The sequence below is a fragment of the Acomys russatus genome, chromosome 27 (genome assembly GCF_903995435.1).
Source record: "Acomys russatus chromosome 27, mAcoRus1.1, whole genome shotgun sequence".
NCBI lineage: Eukaryota > Metazoa > Chordata > Mammalia > Rodentia > Muridae > Acomys > Acomys russatus.
In genome coordinates, this window is record NC_067163.1 from 25,675,377 (window position 1) to 25,698,406 (window position 23,030).

The following is a 23,030-nucleotide window of genomic DNA, read 5'->3' on the forward strand; positions in this document are numbered from 1 at the left end:
TCGTTTTGACATGACACCATTTAATGTTTCCATTTCTGGCTAGCGTTTTTCTGTTCCTGATTGTTTCCTAGCTGCTGTTGTGGGACACACAGTTCTGACACGTAGGTGTCCACAAGGCCAGCTAATGGTGCTAAATTAATGTTTGCAATAGTTTGATATTTGCAGTAATTCAGCGAACGGACTAAAATTAGATCCTGTCCTTATCATGCAAAGCCACAGGAGAAAAATGGTCCATTCAGGGAAAATAATGTGCCTCTCTAAAGGTATAAATACATCAGTGCCTCAATTTATTTTAAAGTTGTGGATGTTAGTCAGCCCCTCCAGGAAAGATACATCCTAGTTAGAGCAGCAGTCCCTGACTTGGGGAGTACTGGAGACTGGTAGCAAAAGGTTTTCAAGCCCTTGTCCTCTATGGGTAGATCTCAAAACTTCCCTGAGCCAGCTAGCTTTATGTCAGTTTGACATAAGCCATAAGAACCCCAACTGAGAAAAATGTCCCCACCAGATGGGCCTCCAGGCAAGCCTATGGTGCATTTTCTTGATGGATGGTTGGTGTTGGGGACCCAGCTCACCATGGGCAGTGCCACCTCTGGCCTCATGGTCCTAAGGGCTGTAAAAAGCAGGCTGAGCAAGCCAGTAAGCAGCACTCCTCCATGGTCTCTGCATCAGCTCCTGCCTCCAGGTTTCTTCCCTGGTTAAGTTCCTGCCGGATGTCCCTTAGCAATGGGACCTGAGAGGTGTAAGCTGCAATAAGCCCTTTTCTCCCAGGACTTGTTTATGGTCCTGGTGTTTATCACAGCAATAGAAACGCTAGGTGAGGCAGCAGGCTCTTCATTTATAGAATGAGGATGCATGTTCAGAGGGATACGGGAAGCACTGATGTGACTTGCACTCCAGGGTTCTGATTCAGTGTGAGCATATGCCCCCATCGTTGGGGGCTCAGCTGAAGGGCAGGTGTTCAGAAATACAGAATTTTAAGTTTGTGTGTGTGTGTGTGTGTGTGTGTGTGTGTGTGTGTGTGTGTGTGTGTGTGTTACACATATGTATGGCTACACGTGCCGTGGTCAGTATATGAAGTCAGAGGACAAGCTTGTGGAGTTAATTCTTTTTGAGAGGGGGTGTTTGTTTGTTTGTTGTTTTGTTTTTTAATACAAGGTTTCTCTGTGTAGCCTTGGCTGTCTTGGACTCACTTTGAAGACCAGGCTGGCCTTGAATTCACCAGAGATCTGCCTGCTTCTGCCTCCCAAGTGCTGGAAATTCAGGCGTGTGCCATCGTGCCAGCTGGAGTTAATTCTTTCTTCCACCTTTATGTGGGTTCTGGGGATTGGATTCAGGTCATTAGGCTTTTGCTGAAAGTACATTACACACAGAGCCACCTTGCTGGTCCAAACTACAGGATTTTAAGCAAAAGGACTTTCTGTCATTATGTGTCAGCGTGTACTTTGGAGTCTCTAGGACGTCAAATGATCATCAACATTGATGAATTTCAGTAGGGGCTTTCCCCTAGTTGGCATGTCTTTTGTATCCTTGGTTTGAGTTATTTACTTCTAGGTCTAGGCAGGGCCTTTGGACCAATAAGAGGACTATCAGGACTCAGACCCTGACCACTGAGTACTCAAAGAAGAGAAGCCTGTGTGGCTGGGCCTTAGTACAGAATGAGGAAGGAGAAGGTGTCCAGATGAGAGACCTATCAAGAAGAAGCTAAGGCGTGGGCATTGCTGCTCCTCCTGAGAAGCTAATGATCTCACTGCAGAGAGATGATGTGCAGGTGCCCCAGTGTCCGGCTTCTTTTAGGTATTGAGTTATTTCATTAAGTTAACCACCTGTTTCTACTAGGCCCATCATGATTCATGTGATAACTCAGCACTTGGGAGATTCTCTTGCTCCAGGAGGCTGGACTGTGGTCCTGTTATTTGCCATGGTAACACCTTGAGCCTGCCACATGTCCAGATCATTTGCACAGAGCTTTGTCACATGGCTTTTAGTGCTGCTGGAACCCCACATGCCCAAATCTTACTTACGAGCCCCTCATTGGCAGCCCTGCCTGGATGGCAGGAAGATCACTGAAGTCAGTCTGGAAAGGTGAACAGGATTGGGACAGGTGCTTCCTTTGCCTGAAGGGCCCGCCTTTCCAGTACCACCGGCATCACGTAAGAACCCTCTCTGTGGTAATGCACTGAGCATCCAGGCAACTGGAGCTAGAGCCCTGCAGTCTAGCCATGCTGGCTACATTTGGTTCTCTGTCTCTGTACCTGTAGATCATTTCCTTCCTTGCTGCCTCCCTTCCCTCTTTGACAGGGCTGTATTTCTCTGTGTGTGAATTAGTTCCACTCTTTGAGGCCTAATGGGGTTTCCTTTCTTCTTTGCAGGGGAGTTGCTGAGCCAGCCTAGGCCAGAAGGGGTGGCAGAGATCATCTGCCCCAAGAATGGCAGTGAGCGAGTGAACGTGGCCTTGGTTTACCCACCTACACCGACTGTGATCAGCCCTTGTTCCAAGTGAGTTCCCCAAGTCCCACTGGCCCTTGCTTCTTGCTGCAGAGTCTGGCTCTCTGGTGTGCTAACCCAGAGCTAGGTTCAACCATGTGCACATATGCTTTGAAGAGTCAGTTATCTCAAGCAGCAGAGTAGAAACTTATTTTTTCTGTTTTGTGTGTGATGTTTTATTTTGCTGATAAAGTTTAAAAAGTTAAAGCTTTTCAGAAGTATAATTCAAAAACCACATAGTTTACTTATTTAAAATGTACACATGGATCCTTGGTTTGTAGTATATTTTCAGGTATGTACAACCAAAAATATGATCCTCCCCTTACCAAGCATTAATGCTGAGCTTTGTTGAAATACTGTTAGGGTCCAACTGAACCCCATCCTTGTCCCAAGTGAGTTCTTAACTGTCATCGCAGAATTAAGTGGGTTTTACTTCAAAGGACAATGAGAGGCCATTACGTCAGAAAAGCCTGCAGAAAATCCATAGCAATCTGATTTTGCAGGGGGCTCTGATTCTCTACCCAGCTCCAGAAAAGCAAAGACCGTGAGATTGTTACAACCTTTTCCCCCAAGTGGACTGACTGGGAATGCACGCGTGCAAGTAAATATCCACACAGAATGTGTGCTGCAAACTCTAGAGAAAGTGCATCCTGTTGGCTTGAGGGTTCTATTGATAAAGTTTTGTCATACTAGAAGCCAAAGGGGCTGCTTTCAAATTGGGGTGAAATGACTATAAGCTGGCATAGCAGCAGCCACAGGTAATTGAATCTCATTGTCTTGGTGGTAGCTCCAATCCATTATCTGCGGCAGTGAGGAGGGTAGCAGGGTGGGGTGGGGGGGGGTCATAGTTAAGCAGCAGGCTTTAGTTTTTCTTCTTGGTTTATTGGTCATATAGTGTCTTTACCCTACACACACACACACACACACACACACACACACACACACACACACACACACGACAAGTTTTAATATGGCTTTAGAAAGTCTACATTTGGGAACTGTGACCTCTCTGTCATCTATCCAGGCAGGAGAACCAAAACCAGGATTTCTTCACCAGGAACTTGCTGTTTGGTCACATGCCAGAGCTCTGTGGTAGGAGTGTCATCCAGGCAAGGGCATCTCTCCTCCTGTGGTGTGCTTCCTGTACAGCTGGGTCTCCAAGGCATTTCCCCCCAAACTGGGCGGCTCATTAAGCAAAAGCTATTCAGTATACCTGTGCTGGAAGTAGCCCCAACTAGCCCCAACCCCCTGAGGGAAGTGTATCTCTAACACTAGATTCCAGACACTCTTTTATCTAGCATGCACCCAGCATGATCCATCACTGAGGTGACCCCTAAGGAACTGAGGTCATGGAGTTCTTCTCAGGTATCACAATGGAATCACACAAGCTCTTGTTAACCAGCATCTCCCTTGCTCTGGACGTATCAAAACCCAGGCATTGTCCAGCCTTGCACTTTCTTTGAGTCTGTGCCCTCTGTTCCTTGCCTTTTAGATATACCAGAAAAGGGATAAAGAGCTGTTTTGGAAGCAGGGTACAGGACACAGTGTATACTTTGTGTTGATGTAAATGTCCCTGAGCTACTAGAAACACTAATCTATTGTTTTCACATGGATCCATACCATTTAATAGACAAGACAGGAGTTAAATATCTGCTTGTGCCAGATGCCCTGGTGGCCCAGAGCCAGAGTATCAACCATTCCCAAGGGCGGCTTCTTGTACCACAGAAAGACCCTGTTTACCAGCCTGGAAAAAATAAACCATGCTATCAGCCTCTCCCTGACAGCTTATTGAATCTAAATGAACAATCAGCTCTAAATTTGGGCATAATCCGAATTAGCTTAGACCTCTCTTGTTGTTAGAGGGAAACACCCCTGGGGACTGAACCCCTGTTGACGAAGCAAACGGCAACATCTTGACAGTATGATTCTCAGCTCTAGATGAAGGACTGTCTCCTAAATATGAAAGTTCTGAATCTTCGGCAAGGCTTATTTTTTAGTATGAAGACAAGGAGAAATGATCTCTCTCCTGACTATCTGGATAAAAGCCGGTGTCTGTAATCCAATTAGAAAGAAGCCCGTGCCCTGACGCATCTACAACTCATAGCCATGAACACTAAACAAAAGCAAACACACAGGCTAAGCCAGGCCCACTGGGATATCTAAAGCGTGACACTGACAGTGTGTCCAAAGCCACAGACAGCAGTTGTCAAAGGGGTAGCCGTTGGGTCACATGGTTTTGGTCCAAGGCTGAGGTTTGGTGTCCAGACAGGGCCATTAATCCAAGATCAAAAACTGCCTTAATTTAGTGCCAGGTAGCTAACTTAAGTAGCTCACTACAGACTGATCTCTACCTCTATAGCAGCTCATAAAATGTAGACAGATGGGCAAGACTGGACTTTCCTCACTGGGCGCATATGTCAGAATGTCCGGAGCAGGTAGCCAGGTGTGCATCTTTGAAGAGACACAGAAGTCACTGGGCTGGGTATAAAGTATGTGCACTAGGCTTTATCTCCTCAATTCCTCTGCCTCTGACTGGATGGCCTTTCAGCCAGGACTCTTTCCCTTTCTCTCTTGGGCCTTTATAAAGCCAACCTCCATGCAGAACCTGGTGCATGCAGCAGTGATGTCAGCTACTCCTGTCCCCTCCACTCTTGGGCTAGGCTGATATTCTGTTCATTGTTCCTATCAGGAAAGGATGAAGAGTCCCAGAAATCCTGTTCATCACTATGTTGGGACAACAGCGCGCTAACCAGAACAGTCCTAGCTACCAGAATAAACACCCTGCTCTACGTCGTCAACCTCTATAGTTTAATGCTTTGAGAAAAGTCTCTCCAAGCCATTATTTGCCTGGTTTCCTCTCTCCTTGGGTATCAAAGACTTGACATTTAGCCATATGTGAGTGATAGAATAGAGCTTATAAACAAAAGAAGAAGAATCAATGGTGGTTATTCAGTATTTCCCTATAATCCCAAGATTTTCTATTTCTCATTTGAAAAGAATTCCCAGGAATAATATTTAAAAATACAACAACAAAGATGGGGAGGGGGTGGGTGGGCAGAGATGAGTCTGCAGTTAAGAGTGCCGAGTGCTCTTGGAGAGGATCCTGGTTTTGTCCCACCTCACAATAGTCTGCAACTCCAGCCCTAAGGACTCCTCTAGTCTTTGCTCCTGCAAGTCCATCCACACCCCCAGACACAGGCAGAGACACACGCACGTGACTGAAAATTAAACAAGCATCTTTCCCAGGCAAGTCTTCCCTATAAAGTAAGGAGTAAGTGGTAGGTCTTTGCTGAGGGCTCCTTCTCAAAGTGACCCAGAGCTGGGAGAGCTCTCTCCAGGAATTCCATTGAGAAGAGGGTTCAGAAATGGATGGAATGCTGTTTCTGCTCCTGTCTTCCTCATACCAGGGGAGGACCAGGTCCCTAGAGGCATCTTGTACACTTTGCTAATCTATTCAAATATGTGGGAGGGGTTTGTTGTTGTTGTTGTTTTCTGCACTTTGGAAGTATGACTGTGAAAGATCTCAGCTTTAGACATGGGATGACTGTTCATGTGTTGTGGGATGACTATGTATCTGATGGCAGAGGTGCTCAACAAAACAAAACAAAACAAAACAAAACAAAACAAAACAAAACAAAACAAAATAAACTTTCTTGACATGGACTATGTTGCACACACAGTCCTAAAGCTCTGTTGATGTCTAATTTACACAGCACTTGATGATTCTCGGTGTATTTTGAGTGGCGTGACTTCTCCACCCCTGGCCACTGTTTTATTTTAAAGCATCTCAGCACTCTAAGAGAAAAAATGGTACTAACTGCCATTATTTGTTATTGATCTAATGTGGCACCTAGTTTGTATACCCAGTGTTTTTAATGTCTTTTTCCAGAACGGCTTTGGTGGCTGGTATGTTGGTATTAAGTAGATTCTTGAGTTTGAAATAAGTTCTCATAAATCCTCTGTTACTGACATGGCTCAGTCCACAAGTGAAGAAATGACTTACACCATGTGTCGCTGCAGCCCCCACCCCTTGTTTCCGGGGTGATGGAGGAAAAGTAGAGTACCCCAGAGGGAGGTGAGGAGTTTCCTTCAGAACTTCCTAGATGTAGCCTTTGGACAGCCCAGCATCCAAGCGTACTACTCCATGGATGTGAGGAATTGGTAACCACTTAGGAACCGTAACAGAGCCCCTCCCTCTCAGACAACAGAATCAAAAGATACTCAATCAAGTCCTTGTATAAAATGGCATGAGATGGGCCTGTGTTGCTTGCCTATCCTGATACTCTTGTTGGTGTGTTTGTTTTAAATAATTCACTAGGTCCAGTTTGGACTTCCCATAAGTGTAGAGGCCCTCTGCTAGGACTACACCCTTAAGAAAAACTGACTGTCCCCTGAAAGCCATCAACTGTCAGATGCTCTTCAGATAGAGGTAGGGGATTGTGAATTTAGTGGGAATTGTCCTACATGAGGGATAATGTTCTTTCCAGAAGCCATAGGTGGGTGGGGGGGGGGACAGTGTCAGATGAAAGATATCTCCCCTTGAGTTGTTGGTTGAAGTGTCTTGATGATACCCTCAAAAACAATACAGGCTATTGCCATTTGCTCTTGCTTATTTACCTGAACTTGATGTTATGATCCCATTGCTGAAAACCCCATATACTTTGATCACAGAATATAGAAAAATCAAGGTGGTATTAAGCAGGAAACTTTTTGCTGCTGGTCAACTTTCTATAGTACCAGAAGGTGCGATGTAGGCTGCTGGAGAAGAAAAGTCACCAACAGTCTCACCCACTGATGAACTCTGTGAGCTGCAATGAGTAACTAGCATGGGAGAATAGGTCCATGAATGCAATAGTGGCACAACTGTTATGGGTGAAACCAACTCCTTTCTGATTAGATTTAAGGACCACTCCACAGGAGGAAACACATGCCTGGTACTATAAATCTGGCCTAGAACCCGTTTCTGGGGAGTTCACAGACCCTACAGCTGAGGCTACTACTATTGTTTTGTAAATGGACATAGTAGCAAGCTGCACTCTAAATTCGTATTTCTACACCTGTAGATTGGTATAGCTCTCAGGCTCCATCAGAGAAGTATGCCAATGCAGAAGATGACAGTTAATGCAGAAACACACATCTGGCCAAAGTGCAAAGAACAATGTCTGTTGAGCGCTCTGTTACAAATGGGATTTCTATATGGCACGCCTGCCCACGATGCTTAGGAGCCATTGTGGAAAAGGGTCAGAGTGATTATAAAAGCAAAGAGGGCTGGAGAGATGGCTCAGCTGTTAAAGGCTAGGCTCACAACCATAAATATAGGAGCAAAGAACTGTGGAGAAACAGAACAAACCAATACCTTCCAGACAAGAGGGTTGCTCCACACACAAACTCACAACTGCTGTTGTTACCTGCACAATATCAAGCTGGTCAACATTCCAGAATCACTTGCATGTTTGTTTGCGAATCCCTGGCTCTGTGTAGAGATGCTTAGTGTCCTGGCCCATGGGTATGTGAGCTTCTGGGTAAATGGCAGATGGCCAACTGCTCCTCACTCTCAGGTGGCCTGCACCTGAAAATCATTTCTTTTTTTCTTTCCAAAGAAATTAACCAACATCCTCTTTCACTAACTAAACTGTGTGTGTACTCTGTTATAAACTGACCGCTAATCCCCAATGGACTACTGATTCTCCTGTAAAGGCCGGAAAGAATTCGACAGGTTAGTCAAAACAACAACAACAACAACAACAACAACAACAACAACAACAACAACAACAACAGTCACCATCACTTTACCTCCAAGGAAACTAGCATGCCACCCATAATCTTTTGTGTGCTTCCTTTAGTGGGCTGACCCTGGAATTTGCAGAACAGATGACTGTCTGATTTTTATTTCCTAATGGTTGACCTTTCTCTTGTTGTGGTCTCGCATCACCTCGGAAGAGGTGGGAGTTCATAGAGAGTAAAGAAGTTAATTCTAATTTTGGCATGTGGTATGTTAATAGAATCAAGAAGTGTTCTTTCTGCCTTGCAAATGTTGAGCTAAGCATTTGAACTTTCCAGAATGTATCAACAGTAGGGGGCAAAGCTGGGATACATGTTTCAAAACTCATTTTTTTTTTAAGCCTTGATGATTGCCTATGTATAGTAGAGTTCACATTCAAGCAAGAACCGCACTAGATAGTAGTTTCTTGCTATTGTAAGTAATCTAAAAAACACAGTGATGGCTTCACACAGGATGTTGTCCTGACATAAGGATCCTTAGACCCACTGAAATATCCTTTTATATATATAAGTAGAGTGAAGATTGTGGCCTTTACCTCACCAAATAATTAGGCAAAACTTTCAAAGTCCCCTGAATTATCTGGTATGGGTTTGAAAATATACTTAAAGGAGAAATGGAATTTGGCTTCATCACAATGGACCATATTCATTGGCCACAAGATTTTAAAACAGAAGTGTGTTGGGGTGGGGTGGGGGCTGGTATTTACAGCTGAGTGTGGAGGTTCCCTGCCTGGTGGCTCCCTTCTATTTTATTTTGTCCTTGGCAAGGGAGACTATTCTGCTTGGCTGCCTTTCCCAGCTGGGAGGAGTTGGGTTTCTTGAATCGTGCAGTCTCCCATCAGCCACATTGATACTGGAATTTTGCCCTCTCTGCTTAGGTATCTCCATACTTTCTTGGAAAATTAAGTGGAAAAGATAGCGCTTCTTTCCCTCTGCCACCATTTTTTTTTTTTTTTTTTTTTTTTTTTTTTTTTTTTTGTGCCCAATCTGTGACTTTAGGAGCACCAAATGTTAATGGTAAGTCTCTGGGAATCACAGAGTCTTTTGAATAGGTATGCCTCTAAGGCCCTAGAGACCTCAGGGAGGAAATGGGGTGGGTTGTGTGTGAAGAGAGTCTGTAGGGCAGAAAGTCCCAGGTGCTCTGTTTCTTTCGTCTGGAGTCAGAAAAACAGCAAAGTGCTCCATTCGTCACTTAGGATAGCATGATGAGTCAAGTATTCTTAAATCCACATTGGGAAAAACTCGTGTGTGTGTGTGTGTGTGTGTGTGTGTGTGTGTGTGTGTGTACACATGCATGTGTGTGTGCCTGTGTGTGCGCGTGCATGCATGTGCATGTGTGTGTTATTAATTCACCTTATTGTACTGACTATAACACCAGGAAGAGGGCAAATTGGTTAACACCTCATGTAACTTTGTGAAAACAGTGTTTAGGTTTCTTAAGGTTGTTTGAGCTCTGGGGTTCCACTGTACTATCTTGAATTTCAATCTCTTTCAAAATCTCTCTCTCTCTCTCTCTCTCTCTCTCTCTCTCTCTCTCTCTCTCTCTCTCTCTCTCTCTCTCTCTCTCTCCCCTGCCCCCTCCCCTCTGTTATTTTTAGATGATGGTCTTGCTGTTTTGTAGTCCAGACTAGCCTCTACTGTGCCATCTTCTTTCCTTTGCCTCCTGAGTGCTTGGATCACCAGCACAGACCACCCTGCCTGGCTGCTGAGTCTTCTATTGTTAGTGCTGTGACATTAGACCTCTCTAACAGGTAGATTTGTGGAGGTACCTATTTCATGAGGCTGGCAGGCAGTTTCAAACACAGCATTTAATATACTCACATAGAGCAAATAAATGTTCATTAAACGTAGCTATTTTTGTTTCTAATAGAAATACATGTGATGTACACTGGATAGCCTAGAGGGTGAAAACTAAAAGACAAGTTGTCTCTGCTATGTGGGTGCTATGGCAAAAACCTACCTGCTTGCTTATCTAGGCACTTATTAATTGAGGTAAATGTGTATACTGAATAAGTAAGTCCCATCTCCCTTCTCCAATCGTCAAGGGAGAATAAACAGAAATGTGTTTATAGGGTGTCCTCAGTGCCTACCCCTGTTCTCAAAGAAAGGCCGTGTTAGTGTGTTTTGCTATCTTTCATATTGTAATCACGGACATCTAAAACACCTAGACAAAAACCATTCCGAGTAAGAACCTCTGACACACTGATCCATTTAGCACTCCTGCACGTCATGTAAAGCAGAGAGCACTGCATCCCACATAGCCGTGTTTTCCTCCAACCCCGGCTACTAAGTCTGTGGGTATGCTGTTTGCCTCACAGCCCAAGGCTTCCATCCCGGGTCTTCTCGTTTCTGTGCCTATTTTAAAACGCAGCATGTTCCCACTTTAAAAGAAAGTAAGGCCAAAAGACCCGCAGACAACTGACACTGTCCACAGGGAAGGTGGCCAGCCAGGCAAGAGGATACATGTATGTGTGTATAGCAAGGCCATACATGGACTTGCTCCTGGAACAAGGCAGGAGGAACGATGGCAACAGCTTGATTGTGCTTTATAGGCAAGGCAGGCATGCAAGTTTAGGACTGGCTCGTGTGGATGCAGAGGCCATTGCTAGTTGTCTATTTTCAGGCCCTGGAGGGATTAGGATACAACAGTGAGCTCCTGTGTAGAAGCCAGTAAAGGACGGGTGCAGGGTCTAGGTTGTGACCTGGGTAGTTTGGTGTGGGAGAGAAGAGCCCTGGCAGGCAGGTTTGCTGTGGTCTCTAGGAACTGCTTTCCTCCAGGGGGACCAGTCCCTCCAGGATCACCACACTCTACACACATCCCAAAACCCAGAAAATAAAAGAAGAGAATTCATACACATACTGTGGCTTCCCTCTCAGCTCAGGCCACCAAATAGTTTGAGCCATCAGTTCTTTTTCACATGCAGAGTTGGGGCAAGCGCTCTAGCCTGGGAGGATTCCAGGTCTAAGCCTCGGATAGAGCCTTCCCAGCTCCTTGCCTCATGTATCAGCGTCCATCCCATCTGGCAGCCCTTGAATGTCCTGTGGGCTTCATAGCAGAGAACTGAACTCACTCCCTTCTTTTCCCAGAATGCTCCATTGCTCCATTTCTGCCCCAGGGGATGTCTGTCCAAGCTAGGAATCTTGTCAGCGTCAGTGGCGTCCACCTTTACAGTCTGTCACCAGAGCATCTGCCCATCTTATCAGTGTGCCTTGACACCAATGAGCCTTTTCTTTAGCTCCGTGATTTTCCTGCCTCCCTAGCCACTGAGATTCCTGAAACTGAGACCCATTCAAAGTGACATAATTTTGAAAGATTTATTTCTTTTCCTTTATGCATACATGTGTTTTGCCTGCATGTTTGCTGGTGTACCACATGGGTGCCTGGTACCCATGGAGGCCAGAAGAGGGTATTGGATTTCCTAGAACTCAAGCTACTATGGACAGCTGCGAGCCGCCATATGGGGGATAGGAATTGGACCAGGGTCTTCTGTAGGAGCAGCTAGTGCTCTTAACCACGGAAGCATCTCTTTTCAGCCCTATCTCCAATACTTATCTTTTAATATCAGTGCCTGTCGTGAGTCTCCCTTTTTTTTTTTAAAGCCTTGATTAACTTTCTGGTGATTGTGGGCTCAAGTTCAAACTCCTAGATATGACTCAGAAGGCCTCTCCGCTAACCTAAGCGCTAGCCCCTCACGTGAGAGGCAGCTGACCACAGTGGCCCCTGCCTAACTCTCAGTCCTCAGCTGAAAGTCTACTGCCCCTGAAGCCAAGGGTGCGCAACCTGTTTTCAGGGAGGTCTTCTCCAGCATTTCTAACCTGAGTCAATTATTTTCTCCTGTACACTTCCTTGATGGTTTTCTACTGTTTAATGTTATACTGTTATAGGAAGGAGCTCACAGCAGCTTAACTACTGGTGTTTTGTTTTTAAGATGTATTTATCTTCGTGTATATGAATGCTGTATCTGCATGTGCATCTGCATACCAGAAGGTGGCATCAGATCACATAGACGGTTGTGAGCCACCATGTGTTTGCCAGGAATTGAACTCAGGACCTCTGGAAGAATAGACAGTGTTCTTAACTGCTGAGCCATCTCTCCAGCCTCAATTGTTTTTTATTTTTATTTTATAAGCACTGGTGTTTCGACTGCCTTTATGTCTATGTGATGTTGTCAGTTCTTGGAGTTACAAACAGTTGTGAGCTGCCACGTGGGTGCTGGGAATTGAACCCTGGTCCTCTAGAAGAGCAATTCAATGCTCTTAACCGCTGAGCCATCTCTCCAGCTTAACTCCTTCTATCTGTGGCTTTTCTTCCCATCTTATCCCTTGCTTGTGTAGCTTCGTTGAGTGTTTGCACAGTGGCGGACATTGTGGTAGGCACTGAGGATGCAGAAATAACCTGATCGTAAGAATTACAGAGTGGGAAACAAAGAAGCAGCCAGCCAGAGGCATGTCAGGTTGGGATAGAAACTTGATGACAGATTATGACTAGCACCGAGAACAGTAGTAGGAAAAATCAGGTAAAAGTCCAGGAGGTGACATTCGGGGTGAACCTTGACCGGTCAGGGTGGCTCATTACCATAGAAAAGCAGTAAGGTAAAGAAGGTTGGAGCTTTGATAGGTGGAAAGCCAGATTGCTGCGTCCTAGTTTCGTTTCCTGTTGCCGGGGTACAATATCCTGACCAAAGCAGCTTAAAGGAGAAAGGCTTTATTGTGGCTCACAGCTCAGGATATAGTTCGCTGAGAAGGGGAAGGGAAGGCAGTAAGATCTTAAAGCTGCTGGTCCATCGGACCCACAGTCAAGAAATGGAAAGCAGAGAGTGTCTGCCGCTCCATTCCGCTCAGTTCTCTACCTTTACACTGACCAGAATCTGAGCTAGGGAATGGTCCCACCCACAGTGGGCAGGTCTTCCCCTCCATGGTTAATGTAATCAAGATGATCTCCTCCAAGCCCTTCTCGCTGGTGTTTCTAGACTCTAGTCAACAAGAGCCTGTCCCAATGTCGAAAATGCTGCAAGTGCTAACAGTTGGAATGTACCCTGTAGCAACCTTAGTTAGGTGATCTTGTGTTTCTCAGTCTCCCATGTGGCTCAGGGGAGCAGATAGCAGACACAACTGTCTGCATTTCTGGGAGTTTGTTGTATTCACCGAGGAAAAATAGGGACTACCATGAGTCTTGAGCTGGCAGCCAGGCCACACAGTTAACTGTTAAGTGCCTAAGTGAGGCACGGACTTTTGCGTGGCCATCCTCTTACAGTTAAAGGTATGGTATTATTACTGGAATTTGAGACAGTTTCAGAACCTTTGTTGCCAGGAGTTTATTATATTACTAGGTTTTCGTGCATTTTCTTATGGCCGAGTGCTAAAGAAACGTGAAACTCTTAGAGCCCCATAGAGAATACTCTGGAGTCTTGCATGCCCTGTAAGAAGGCCCAGCTATGCCATCATCCTTGGCCATCTTCCCCCAGGACCTGGTGGGACTGGTAAAATACCGAGATAATTAGCAATGCTGTTCTCCAAGGAAAAGTGCCATCCCTGGTATGTGAGTAGTGAACGGAAAGCTCCTGGTGTTGGCGATACTGATATGATGATTGGTTAAGCTTATTCTTGTATTAGCTGGAAAAGCATATCAGGTGGATAGAGAGTGACAGGCCTCTGTGCAAAACAGCAGCATTGAGATGGATGGCGTGTGTGTCGGAGAACAGACCGTGGCCTCTTTCCTTTCCTTGTCTCTATATGTTGTTAAGACACTTAGAAAAGCCCATCGCATAGCACCATAGAAAGCCAAAATGCAAGCCAGAGATGTCTGACCTTCCCCTCTGTGCTTTGCTTCAATCAAACGCCATTGTTTAGTACGCCGCCATGAGGGCACCAGAGTACTCATTCCTGGCTCAAACCTCTGGATTTGGGCTGACATCCTTGCTTGTAACACCTCAAATAAAAGCATGCTTAGTGGTGGAAGACAGATAAACTCAAGCTGAGGCATGTATTTCTGAGCCTGGCGGGGGCTGGAGTACTTACTTATGTGGCAGTGTGTGTGTTCACCAACGAAGCAAGCCTGTGGTTAGAGTCTGTGCTTGTTCATTACGAAGCTAGTTCATCTATAAAGTTCCAGCTTGGTAAGCGGTCATAGCAATTAGTGTCGGTCACACTTTATAGCTGGCCTGGGGCTTAGCATTACAACAAACATTCGAGGAATCTAACTGCTTGCTTGGTGGATCACCAGGAACGTGGCACATCTGAGTCCATAGAGAATTCTAGAAGTAGGCATGGAACCCTGTGCTGATGACTCATTCATTTCCTTAGTCTTTTTTTTCCTTATCATGGAGACGATTGTCCTCTTTTGTCACTTTGTCTTCTTGTCCCACCTAGGAAGAACGTTGGTGAAAAGCACAGAAACCAGTGACATTTGTGGCTGTGGGATTTCCATGGAGTAAGCAGAACATGGGGACCAACTGGGACATCTTCTGCACCCAGTGAGCTTGCCGTGCTCCCAAGCACCTTCCGGGGCCCAGAGTGGAAACAGTGCACCGGGTGCTTGTAGAGGACGCTTGGAGGGGTTACAAGGGGCTGTGAAGATGGCAACAAATATGGAGCAAATGTTTCACAACCTGAACCTCAGAACTGTGATCCTCCAAGAAGAGAGCTACTTGAAGAAAAAGAAACAAACAAACAAAACAAACGTTAACCGGCTTCTCAGGGATTGTGTTTTCTGTGTACACATGAGCCATAGCTCGGGTCCAGGTGGCAGTATTTAGAGCACTCAGATTTCAGTTCTGTCCAATGTGAAGGAGGGATCAACTGACGTTCATTGCTGTTCCGTAACTAGTGTAAAATATGTATATGTTAATCTTTATTTTTATAATATGCAAATACATTTAAATTTATACAGTCTTGACACTTCTAGCATTAGTTAACACTGGGTGCAATATTCTGCATGAGAACTGTGCCAAGATGGGGCTGGTGTCTTCTTTTAGGGTTAGACTTTTTGTCCTTTTCATTGTCCTTTAGCCCACCTTCTCAACTAAAGAGGAAAGGGAAAGATAGCCTCTCCCTGCGAGTCCATGGATAGATTCAGTGTTGGTTTCTGGGACTCTAATAATCACCAGGAACATTCAGTCCGTTGAGACAGTCCCCTCCCAACTTTTCATCACACTACCCTGCTCGTTAGTGACTGGACATGGTGGCAGAATGACTCATATCCTCACCCACACATCACCTCTGCTGGGGCAGACAGAAGCATCCCTAGGGGCCAAATGGGGTGAAGAGTCCATGAAAACCCAAATCTGGGAACCGCTTGAGATAATCTGAGTTCAGTTCTAAATCTTGCAGTGAGTCTCCTGCTTTGCACCCTCCCTGTCCCCACCCCGCCCCAGAACAGTGTGCATGATTTAGCAGAGGCCCGTGTGCACCTCCACATCCGACTGTGGACCTTCAGGTAGGGGCAGCCTTTCACGGAACTCCATCCCTCATGGGCTGTTTATTCATCTAGAGCCACTTGGAGGATATCTGCTGCCAAGATCTAGTGGAACCCTTGTTTTGACATCTCCAGGAGGTAAACGCTTAAAAAACAAACCCTACAAATTGTTCTCCTGTGTCCTCCTAGCTGGGGCCAAATAGCATAGGCTGCAGTGGTAACACACTCTGAAGAATGTAAAGGCCTCTGTTTACATCGGCCTCCTCTGTGTGTTGACAGGAAACCATGTACAACTGACTGTTCCCCACAAGAAAAGCGTGTCAGCTGTTCTCACTCTTCCACTTGTTTATAAAGTATTGACTCTTGAAATGCCACAGCACACGCAGTCACCACAAATCTTTAAGAGAAACGCCAAGCAGGCGGCTGCCCTGTGAGAAAGGCTCAATCAGTTTGTGTTGAATCTGTTCGGTTTGACTTGACTGCCCCTACAGCCCATTCCATGAAGGAGATTTCTTGGAAATCAGAAATCTAGCAGGGACCGTCTCATGTTGTGTTTTGAATACTTGACTATAACAAGTCCAGTTTGAGATTTCTTTTTCCTTTTAGAACACAGTCACGGGATGGACCAGGATCATGTTGATCTCTTTTGTCACAGTTCTCATGTGTCTGTGTGTGCAAGTGTAAACTGAAGGGTTAACATTTTTGTTGTTGTTGTTGCTTTACAGACCACTGAGCTATTGGGTAGGTTGGTTTTTTGTTTTTTGTTTTTTAATTGGCACCAGACAGTTCTTAAACTGTCAAGTCAACAAACTTTGACCAGTCTTATGTCCTATATGACTTTGGGCTTACTCCCCAGAGGGCCTAATTTAAATGAAAATAAGGCTCTTTCAGTGAGCATGCCTTGCAAGTGGTTGCTATTTTCATAAACACAGAGACCCGTGTTCTGAATATCTGCTACATTTTTGACAAGTGATGTCTTACGTTGTCATCTGAACCCTAGAGAAGCAGTGTAGATGAGGGAACCTTGGTTGCCATATGTGTTGTGGCGAGGGCCAGCATGGTCAGAGGGTCACATGCCTAAAAAAAGCTCCAGCAAAGCGTGAGAACTTGCGTCCGTGTTGGGGGAGGGTTGGGATCCAGAAGCTTCTCTGCTCAAGAGGAATGTCAGTGGCTGTATGGGGAAGTCTATTTCCTAGTTTCACACCTGGGACACCTCAGTGGCCAGCAGCTGAGAGGCCATCCACTAAGCACAAGAGGAGTTTCCTTCTACCCACGGAGCCCCTGGCCTCTCAAAAGCTCTCCAAGTTTGTTAAGGTTTCTATTCCTACAGCCAGTGGTATCAAACCCACTTCCTGGGACTGTAAAAATGCTGCCAGAATAAATGTTTTCCCCCTTCTGAGGAAACAAGAAAAATGACAGTGCTCATATTTGACACGTGCACTGAACTCTTTGGAATGAATAAAGAGGAAGAGCTGGATGCGATTTCAATGGAGTGTGTGTTTTTTCATGCTGCAGTCTGTGAATTGTAATTGTGGTTGCTGAGTTTGTTTTCCTAACGGGGCAGAAATTGAAACAAAAACAAACAAACAAAGAAACAACAACAACAACAAAAACCAATAAAAACACAATGAAATAAATGGTTAAGCCATGGTAGTGCCAGAGTTTAATTATTTATGGGTCGGTTTGGTTTTTGTTTCAACTTTATCAGTTAAAAAGGAGTAACGATTTTATATTTTTAGCTCATATGTTAGCTAGGGAAAGAGAGGCCAGCTTGCTTTCATCTGTTTGGGGATTGAATCCCCAAAGTTGGGGGTGCGGGGCATGAAAGAGCCACTGTTTTAATTATTTCTCACTGCATTTACTTTATTTGGGAATGTGTGTGGGAATGTGCATGCCACCGCACACATGTAGAAGTCAAAGGGCAACTTTGGAGAGATGGTTGACTCCATCTACCCTCTGGGTCCCAGGGATCAGACTCAGGCAGGCAAGCTTGGTGCTGGGTGCCTTCACCCACTGAACCATCTCCCTGCACAAGTCTCTCTTAAAACACCTCTTTGGAAACATTGGCTCTGTCTTTGGCAACTAGGGGCTGAACCCAGAACCTTGCATACACCAGGCAAGTGCTCTGCCACTCAACCTCACCCCAGGCTGGCCAATGCCATCTGTCCTTGAAGTCAGATTCTTTTTGCTGTGAACCAATATGCTTCTAAATTGGAGCTTACCGGTGTCTGGTGCGCTTAGAGGTTCCCACTACCCGGTCTCTTCCTTTTTAACGCCAGCTCATCACAGGAGTCCTGCTACAGCCTGTAAATACTGTCTAAGAACACTCTGGTAGGCTGAAATTACAGGTCCCTGGGGGCCTGCTCAGAAGCTCTGTTGCTTGTCTGTTTTAAAGGAAGATAAGAAGACACAGAAAGAAAAATGCGTGCAAGCCAGACAAACCCAAGGCCTGCACAGAGGACCTGGGACATAGGGACAGGAACAGATCAGACATGAATACTGTCTTCTAAAAGGTTCCGAAAAGGAAAGCAAGGCTATTGGGTGGGTACCCTGGTATCTGAAACCATCTGAGGTGAAACAAGAGGTAAGTTTCTGGTGAGGGACTTGCCCTCCCAGCAGCGTCTAGGCAAGTTCTGACATCCATCCCTGCTGCTGCCTGCTGCCGCTCGGAGAGCTGACTTTGAATGCATGTCAACTATTGGCGCCTGGGTTTTATCAAGACACTCTGAGTTCTTTAAACTTACTCAGCAGGTCATACAGCAAAGTAGGTGTCAGTGGGGACAACCAGAGATGGATTAATCTTAGAGTTATCAGACCCTACCAGGGAATGTTTCCCACAACCTCAGTGAGAGCTTTCTGAAGTAGGTCCCAAGTTTACAGACCTTTGAAGCCATCCTACCTACCGCATGCAAAGAGGCAAGGTCTGCTGCCTCCCAGTGCCCGTGACTGCTTATGTTACCCTGTGATGTCACCCAGTGTGGTTGGCAATGAGGGATTGTAGAAAGGGGCTCTGTGTGTGTGTGTGTGTGTGTGTGTGTGTGTGTGTGTGTGTGTGTGTGTGTGTGTGTGTGTGATGAAGCTGGTGTAGTTTGGAAAGCAAATGAACTTATTTAGGTTAGACAGCATGAGAAAGTGCCCCTGGTAATAGAACCCCATTTAAATATTGGTAACTCCTCTCAGGAAAGAAGTGCTTTTTATATTTATATGCAAGTAATAATTTTTTAGTGCTGTGAAGATCATTCTAAATACTGAACCTAAATGGGTGTTTCCCAAGTGGGTCCTTGGAATGACTGACTTCCTCATTGCCAACACATACCCCACAATGGGCTCCAAGAAACAGACACTTTTTTTTTTTTTTTTTGAAACATACGCTTTTAAGAAATGTTGTGTTAAATAAAGGAAATGAGGTTGCTGCAGGCCTCTGGGAACCTTCTAGACACTAACTTTATAGCATATATAATTTTTTTTCTTTTTTTGAGTATGGAAGGAAGCCTTCTAAAGTGGTACGTAGACATGGCCTATATCAGTCAGCCATCTCTAGGGGAATGAAACCAATAGAATGAGTGTGGGTTAGAGGTGGGGGTTATTAGATTGGCTTACACTGTAGGGAATAGGTAGTCCAAATGTCTGTCTGCACACTGGACAGACTGAAAACCTGGTAGTTGGCTAGCCCACATTGTTGGATGTGTTCGCAGTCCTACTGTGGTGCTGAAGGCCTGGAGGGAGCGGGGAACTCCTGGAGAACTGCTGGTCTCCAGTTCACATCAGAAGGTGGAAGAACCCAGGTGCTTTGGTCAGTGAAGGATAAACACACTCGCTGGGAAGAACAAGGCAGGCAAGTATGTTTTTATCTGACCCTCTTAATATCAGGGCTGCTGATGGAAGGTGTCTATTGCCGGGGTGGGGGTGGCAGGGGCTGGCTTCCCATCTGAGTTAATCCCTCCTGAAAATGACCTCACAGACCCAACCAGAGTAGACCCATGCTTCCAAAGTATGGCAGACTCAGCAACTACTCAAGTGGGTTTGAGTATGTGTATATGAAAGGAATAGGACAGTTAAGAGGTCAGCCTCCAGGCTGCCTCTCAGTCCTACCTCTACTACCTATCATGATGTGCCTCGGGTTTCTTGTATAAAAAAGGAAAGGAACTGTCTATGCCATATAGTTATTAAGATGATTAAGTGAGATGCCATATGTAAAGCACTTACGACAGCAAATGCAAATCAAGGACGTAACTTACTCGAACCTGTGCGTAGCTCTCTGCTACTGCAAAGGAAATAGTTCGCTAGAACTTGTCACAATACCTATAAAGGATTTTTGGCAAAATTTTGTTTCCACTATATTGGTTAACTAGCTGTTTGCACTGATGATAAAATGGTTTTTGTTTAAAAGGAGTGCATTAAAAAATATACTCTATCTATGCTGGTGCTAAGGACGGAGCCTAGGGCCTCATAACTGCTAATCAAGTATTCTCCCAGTAGGCCAGACCCCAGAAACACTGCGGTATAAATTAGAAAGAACAGCTTATGTGAGTGAGTGCAGGTAATACACAGGTATAGGGAAAATGTGAATGTTTCCCAAAGTTGTGAAACTGCTTTGTGCTTGTGTGGGTTATATAAAAACAGAGTAAGGGGGCCACCAGCCTAAGAAATTTGTCCTGTGTTCACTAGCTCACAAAAAGTCCAACTACTTTATCTCCTTATGTCTGAGCCCACTCTGGAAGCTTTTAGATACATTTCTCCCCACTTAAATTTTCTACCAGAAAAAAGTCCTTAAAAGAATTTTCTAGACGTAAATTGTAGAATTACTCCCTAAGTTTACATTTTAAGTTGTGTTAAGCATCTCTAAGTTCTGTTTTAGCGTAGTCAAAGATACTTAATGTAATTCTGAAAATGGGAGGCATTCATTTGATTTGTGAAAACTAGCACTTTTTAAGGAAGACATGCCAAGCATATACCATTCCTCTGGATGTTTTTGCTGAAGTGAAACTGAAAAAGTGAACTCACATAATAGACTCATTAGACATGAAAGCAAAATCTTACCAGTTGATTTGGTGCGATGGAAAAGAACAGATTCTTGGATTCGCTTTATGCTCAGTGGTTGAGGAATCGCAGGATGGAATTAAATTGCACACAGGCTTCTGTGCATCCGCGAGTGCAGGTACCCACGCCTGTGGACATCTAGGGACTGAGTGATGCCCTGGGAATCAGCAGTGCTGGACTTCACGGACGGCAGAGGGAAGTATCACCATCGTATGAGGGTGACAAGCAAAACCTGTTTTAAAAGAAAAAGCAAAACCAACCACTTAGAATCTTCAGAAATTTCCCTAAGGACATATGGCATATGGAGGAAAACATTTGCTCAGGAAAATGAAGGTTAGGTCCTCCCTAGCCACATGCTTGCATCCATGGATTCAACAGCAAAGCCTGTAAGAAAAATCAAGTAGAGTGAGCATGCATCAACTTCCTTTCCATCATGACTCTCTACACAATGCAGTGTAACGGCTGTTTATATGGCAGGTGCATAGCATCAGGCGTGAGAAATCCAGAGGTGACTTCAAGCCTGTGGGAGGATGCAGGCAGGTTGTATGCACGTATGAAGCTGTTTTATGTAAGGCTCACACAAGTTAGCATGCTTAAGCATTTATGGATTTCATAGGCAGGAAGAACCCTGGAACTCCCCTCCGGAATATTGAAGAGTTGTTGTAATAAATGTTGATAAGAATGCCCAGGCATGTGACAACGCTGTGCCCTCCTTTACCTCACTTGTCCCCCAGCTCCAAGCTCCCTAAGCATACACACACACACACACACACACACACACACACACACACACACACACCCTGTTTATAACTGGATTCTGGAAGGTTGAGAAATTGACTCATGACTTTGTCTCTCATTTCTCCTACTTTGGATCAAGAATAAAAGTCTTCTAAAGTGTTCCATTTGTGTTGATTTTATTAGTTCCATCACTCTAAGAGGAAAAGAGAATCCAGTTTGGGGATGAGAACTGGTAACAGATAGATTAATTTAATAATTTTTAGTTGTTTTACAGAGACCTGGACAAGTGACTTCAGTAATGATATCTACAAAACATTAAGAGAACTACATGATGGCTACTTTATGCCAACGTGACACAGCTAGAGTTATCTGGAAGGAAGGAAGAATCAGTTGAGAAAATGCCTCCATTAGATTTGTTGCAAGGCATTTTCTTAATTGGTGATTAATGGGGAGGGTCCAGCCCACTGTGGGTGGTGCCATCCCTGGGCTGATGGTCCTGGAGTCTATAAGAAAACAGGTTGAGCAAGCCATGAGGAGCAAGCCACTAAGCAGCACTCTTCCATGGCCTCTGCATCATCTCCTGCCTACAGGTTCCTGCCCTTGAGTTCCTTCTATGAGGAACAGTGCTGTGTGTGAAGTATAAATGGAATAAACCATTTCCTCCCCAATTTGCTTTAGTCATGGTGTTTCATCTCAGCAAACTATTACAGCTCTCAATTTCTTTCAAACTGCCATGTTGGAAAAAACAAACAAGCAAACAAACACACAAACAACAACAGCAACAACAACAACAACAACAACAACCAGACCATATTTCCCCTTTGTTCTCATTCCACAAAGATCAACACAGATTTCCATGGCATCAAAGGATAAAAATTATTCTTTCCATTAAGAAGCAGGCAGCCACTTATTCAGCGTATCTACTGGGCACTGCCCCATTCAACTCACTTCCACCACTTTCTACCTGGGCAGCATCAGACCTCCACAGATTAGGACTCAGTTTCCAAGACTGATACCACCTCATGTGCCATTGCAAGCCCCAGGTAGTTTTCCTCGTGCTTCTGCCTAAAAGCAATACGTTAGGGTTCCCAGTGTTACCGGCTAAGCAAGATGCGCACCTTCAAGGGCAAACTGCTATGTTAATGGATGGTCAAATTGTTGTTTCCTTTGTCTTCAGCTAAAATTTTATGACATGAACTGAGCATGCCCAGTGGATCTTATCCACTATTTTAACCTTTAAATATTTTGTACAATATATTTTAATAATATTCTTTCTCTTCTCCCAGATCATTTCTCTATTCCCTATCCATTCTACTCCATGCTCTTTCTCTGAAAAAAACAAAATCTCACACACACACACACACACACACACCACTGAGTCTGCTTTGTGTTGACTAACTCCTCCTGAGCACGAGTTCTTCCTGAGAGTGTGGTTGTTACACCCAGTATCACTCCACTGAAGAAAAATGAAGGAGAGACAAACATGTCTTTCGTTTAGATCACAAGTGGGGGATGAGAAAAACACTTGTGAGAGAGCAGGTGATATTTATCCCCTTAGAAGTCGAACCACCGT

At 44.9% G+C, this 23,030-nt stretch overlaps 1 protein-coding gene across 1 annotated transcript in view; it reads left to right on the top strand.

Annotated features, from left to right (window-relative positions):
* Window positions 1-15,280, top strand: part of Mfhas1 (multifunctional ROCO family signaling regulator 1) — a 95,055-nt gene extending 79,775 nt beyond the window's left edge. The window contains 2 exon segments of the mRNA XM_051170063.1: window positions 2,370-2,496; window positions 14,635-15,280. Of these exon segments, the coding sequence (XP_051026020.1) occupies window positions 2,370-2,496; window positions 14,635-14,668 (161 nt within the window). The 3' untranslated portion in view covers window positions 14,669-15,280.
* The last annotated feature ends 7,750 nt before the right edge of the window (window positions 15,281-23,030 follow it).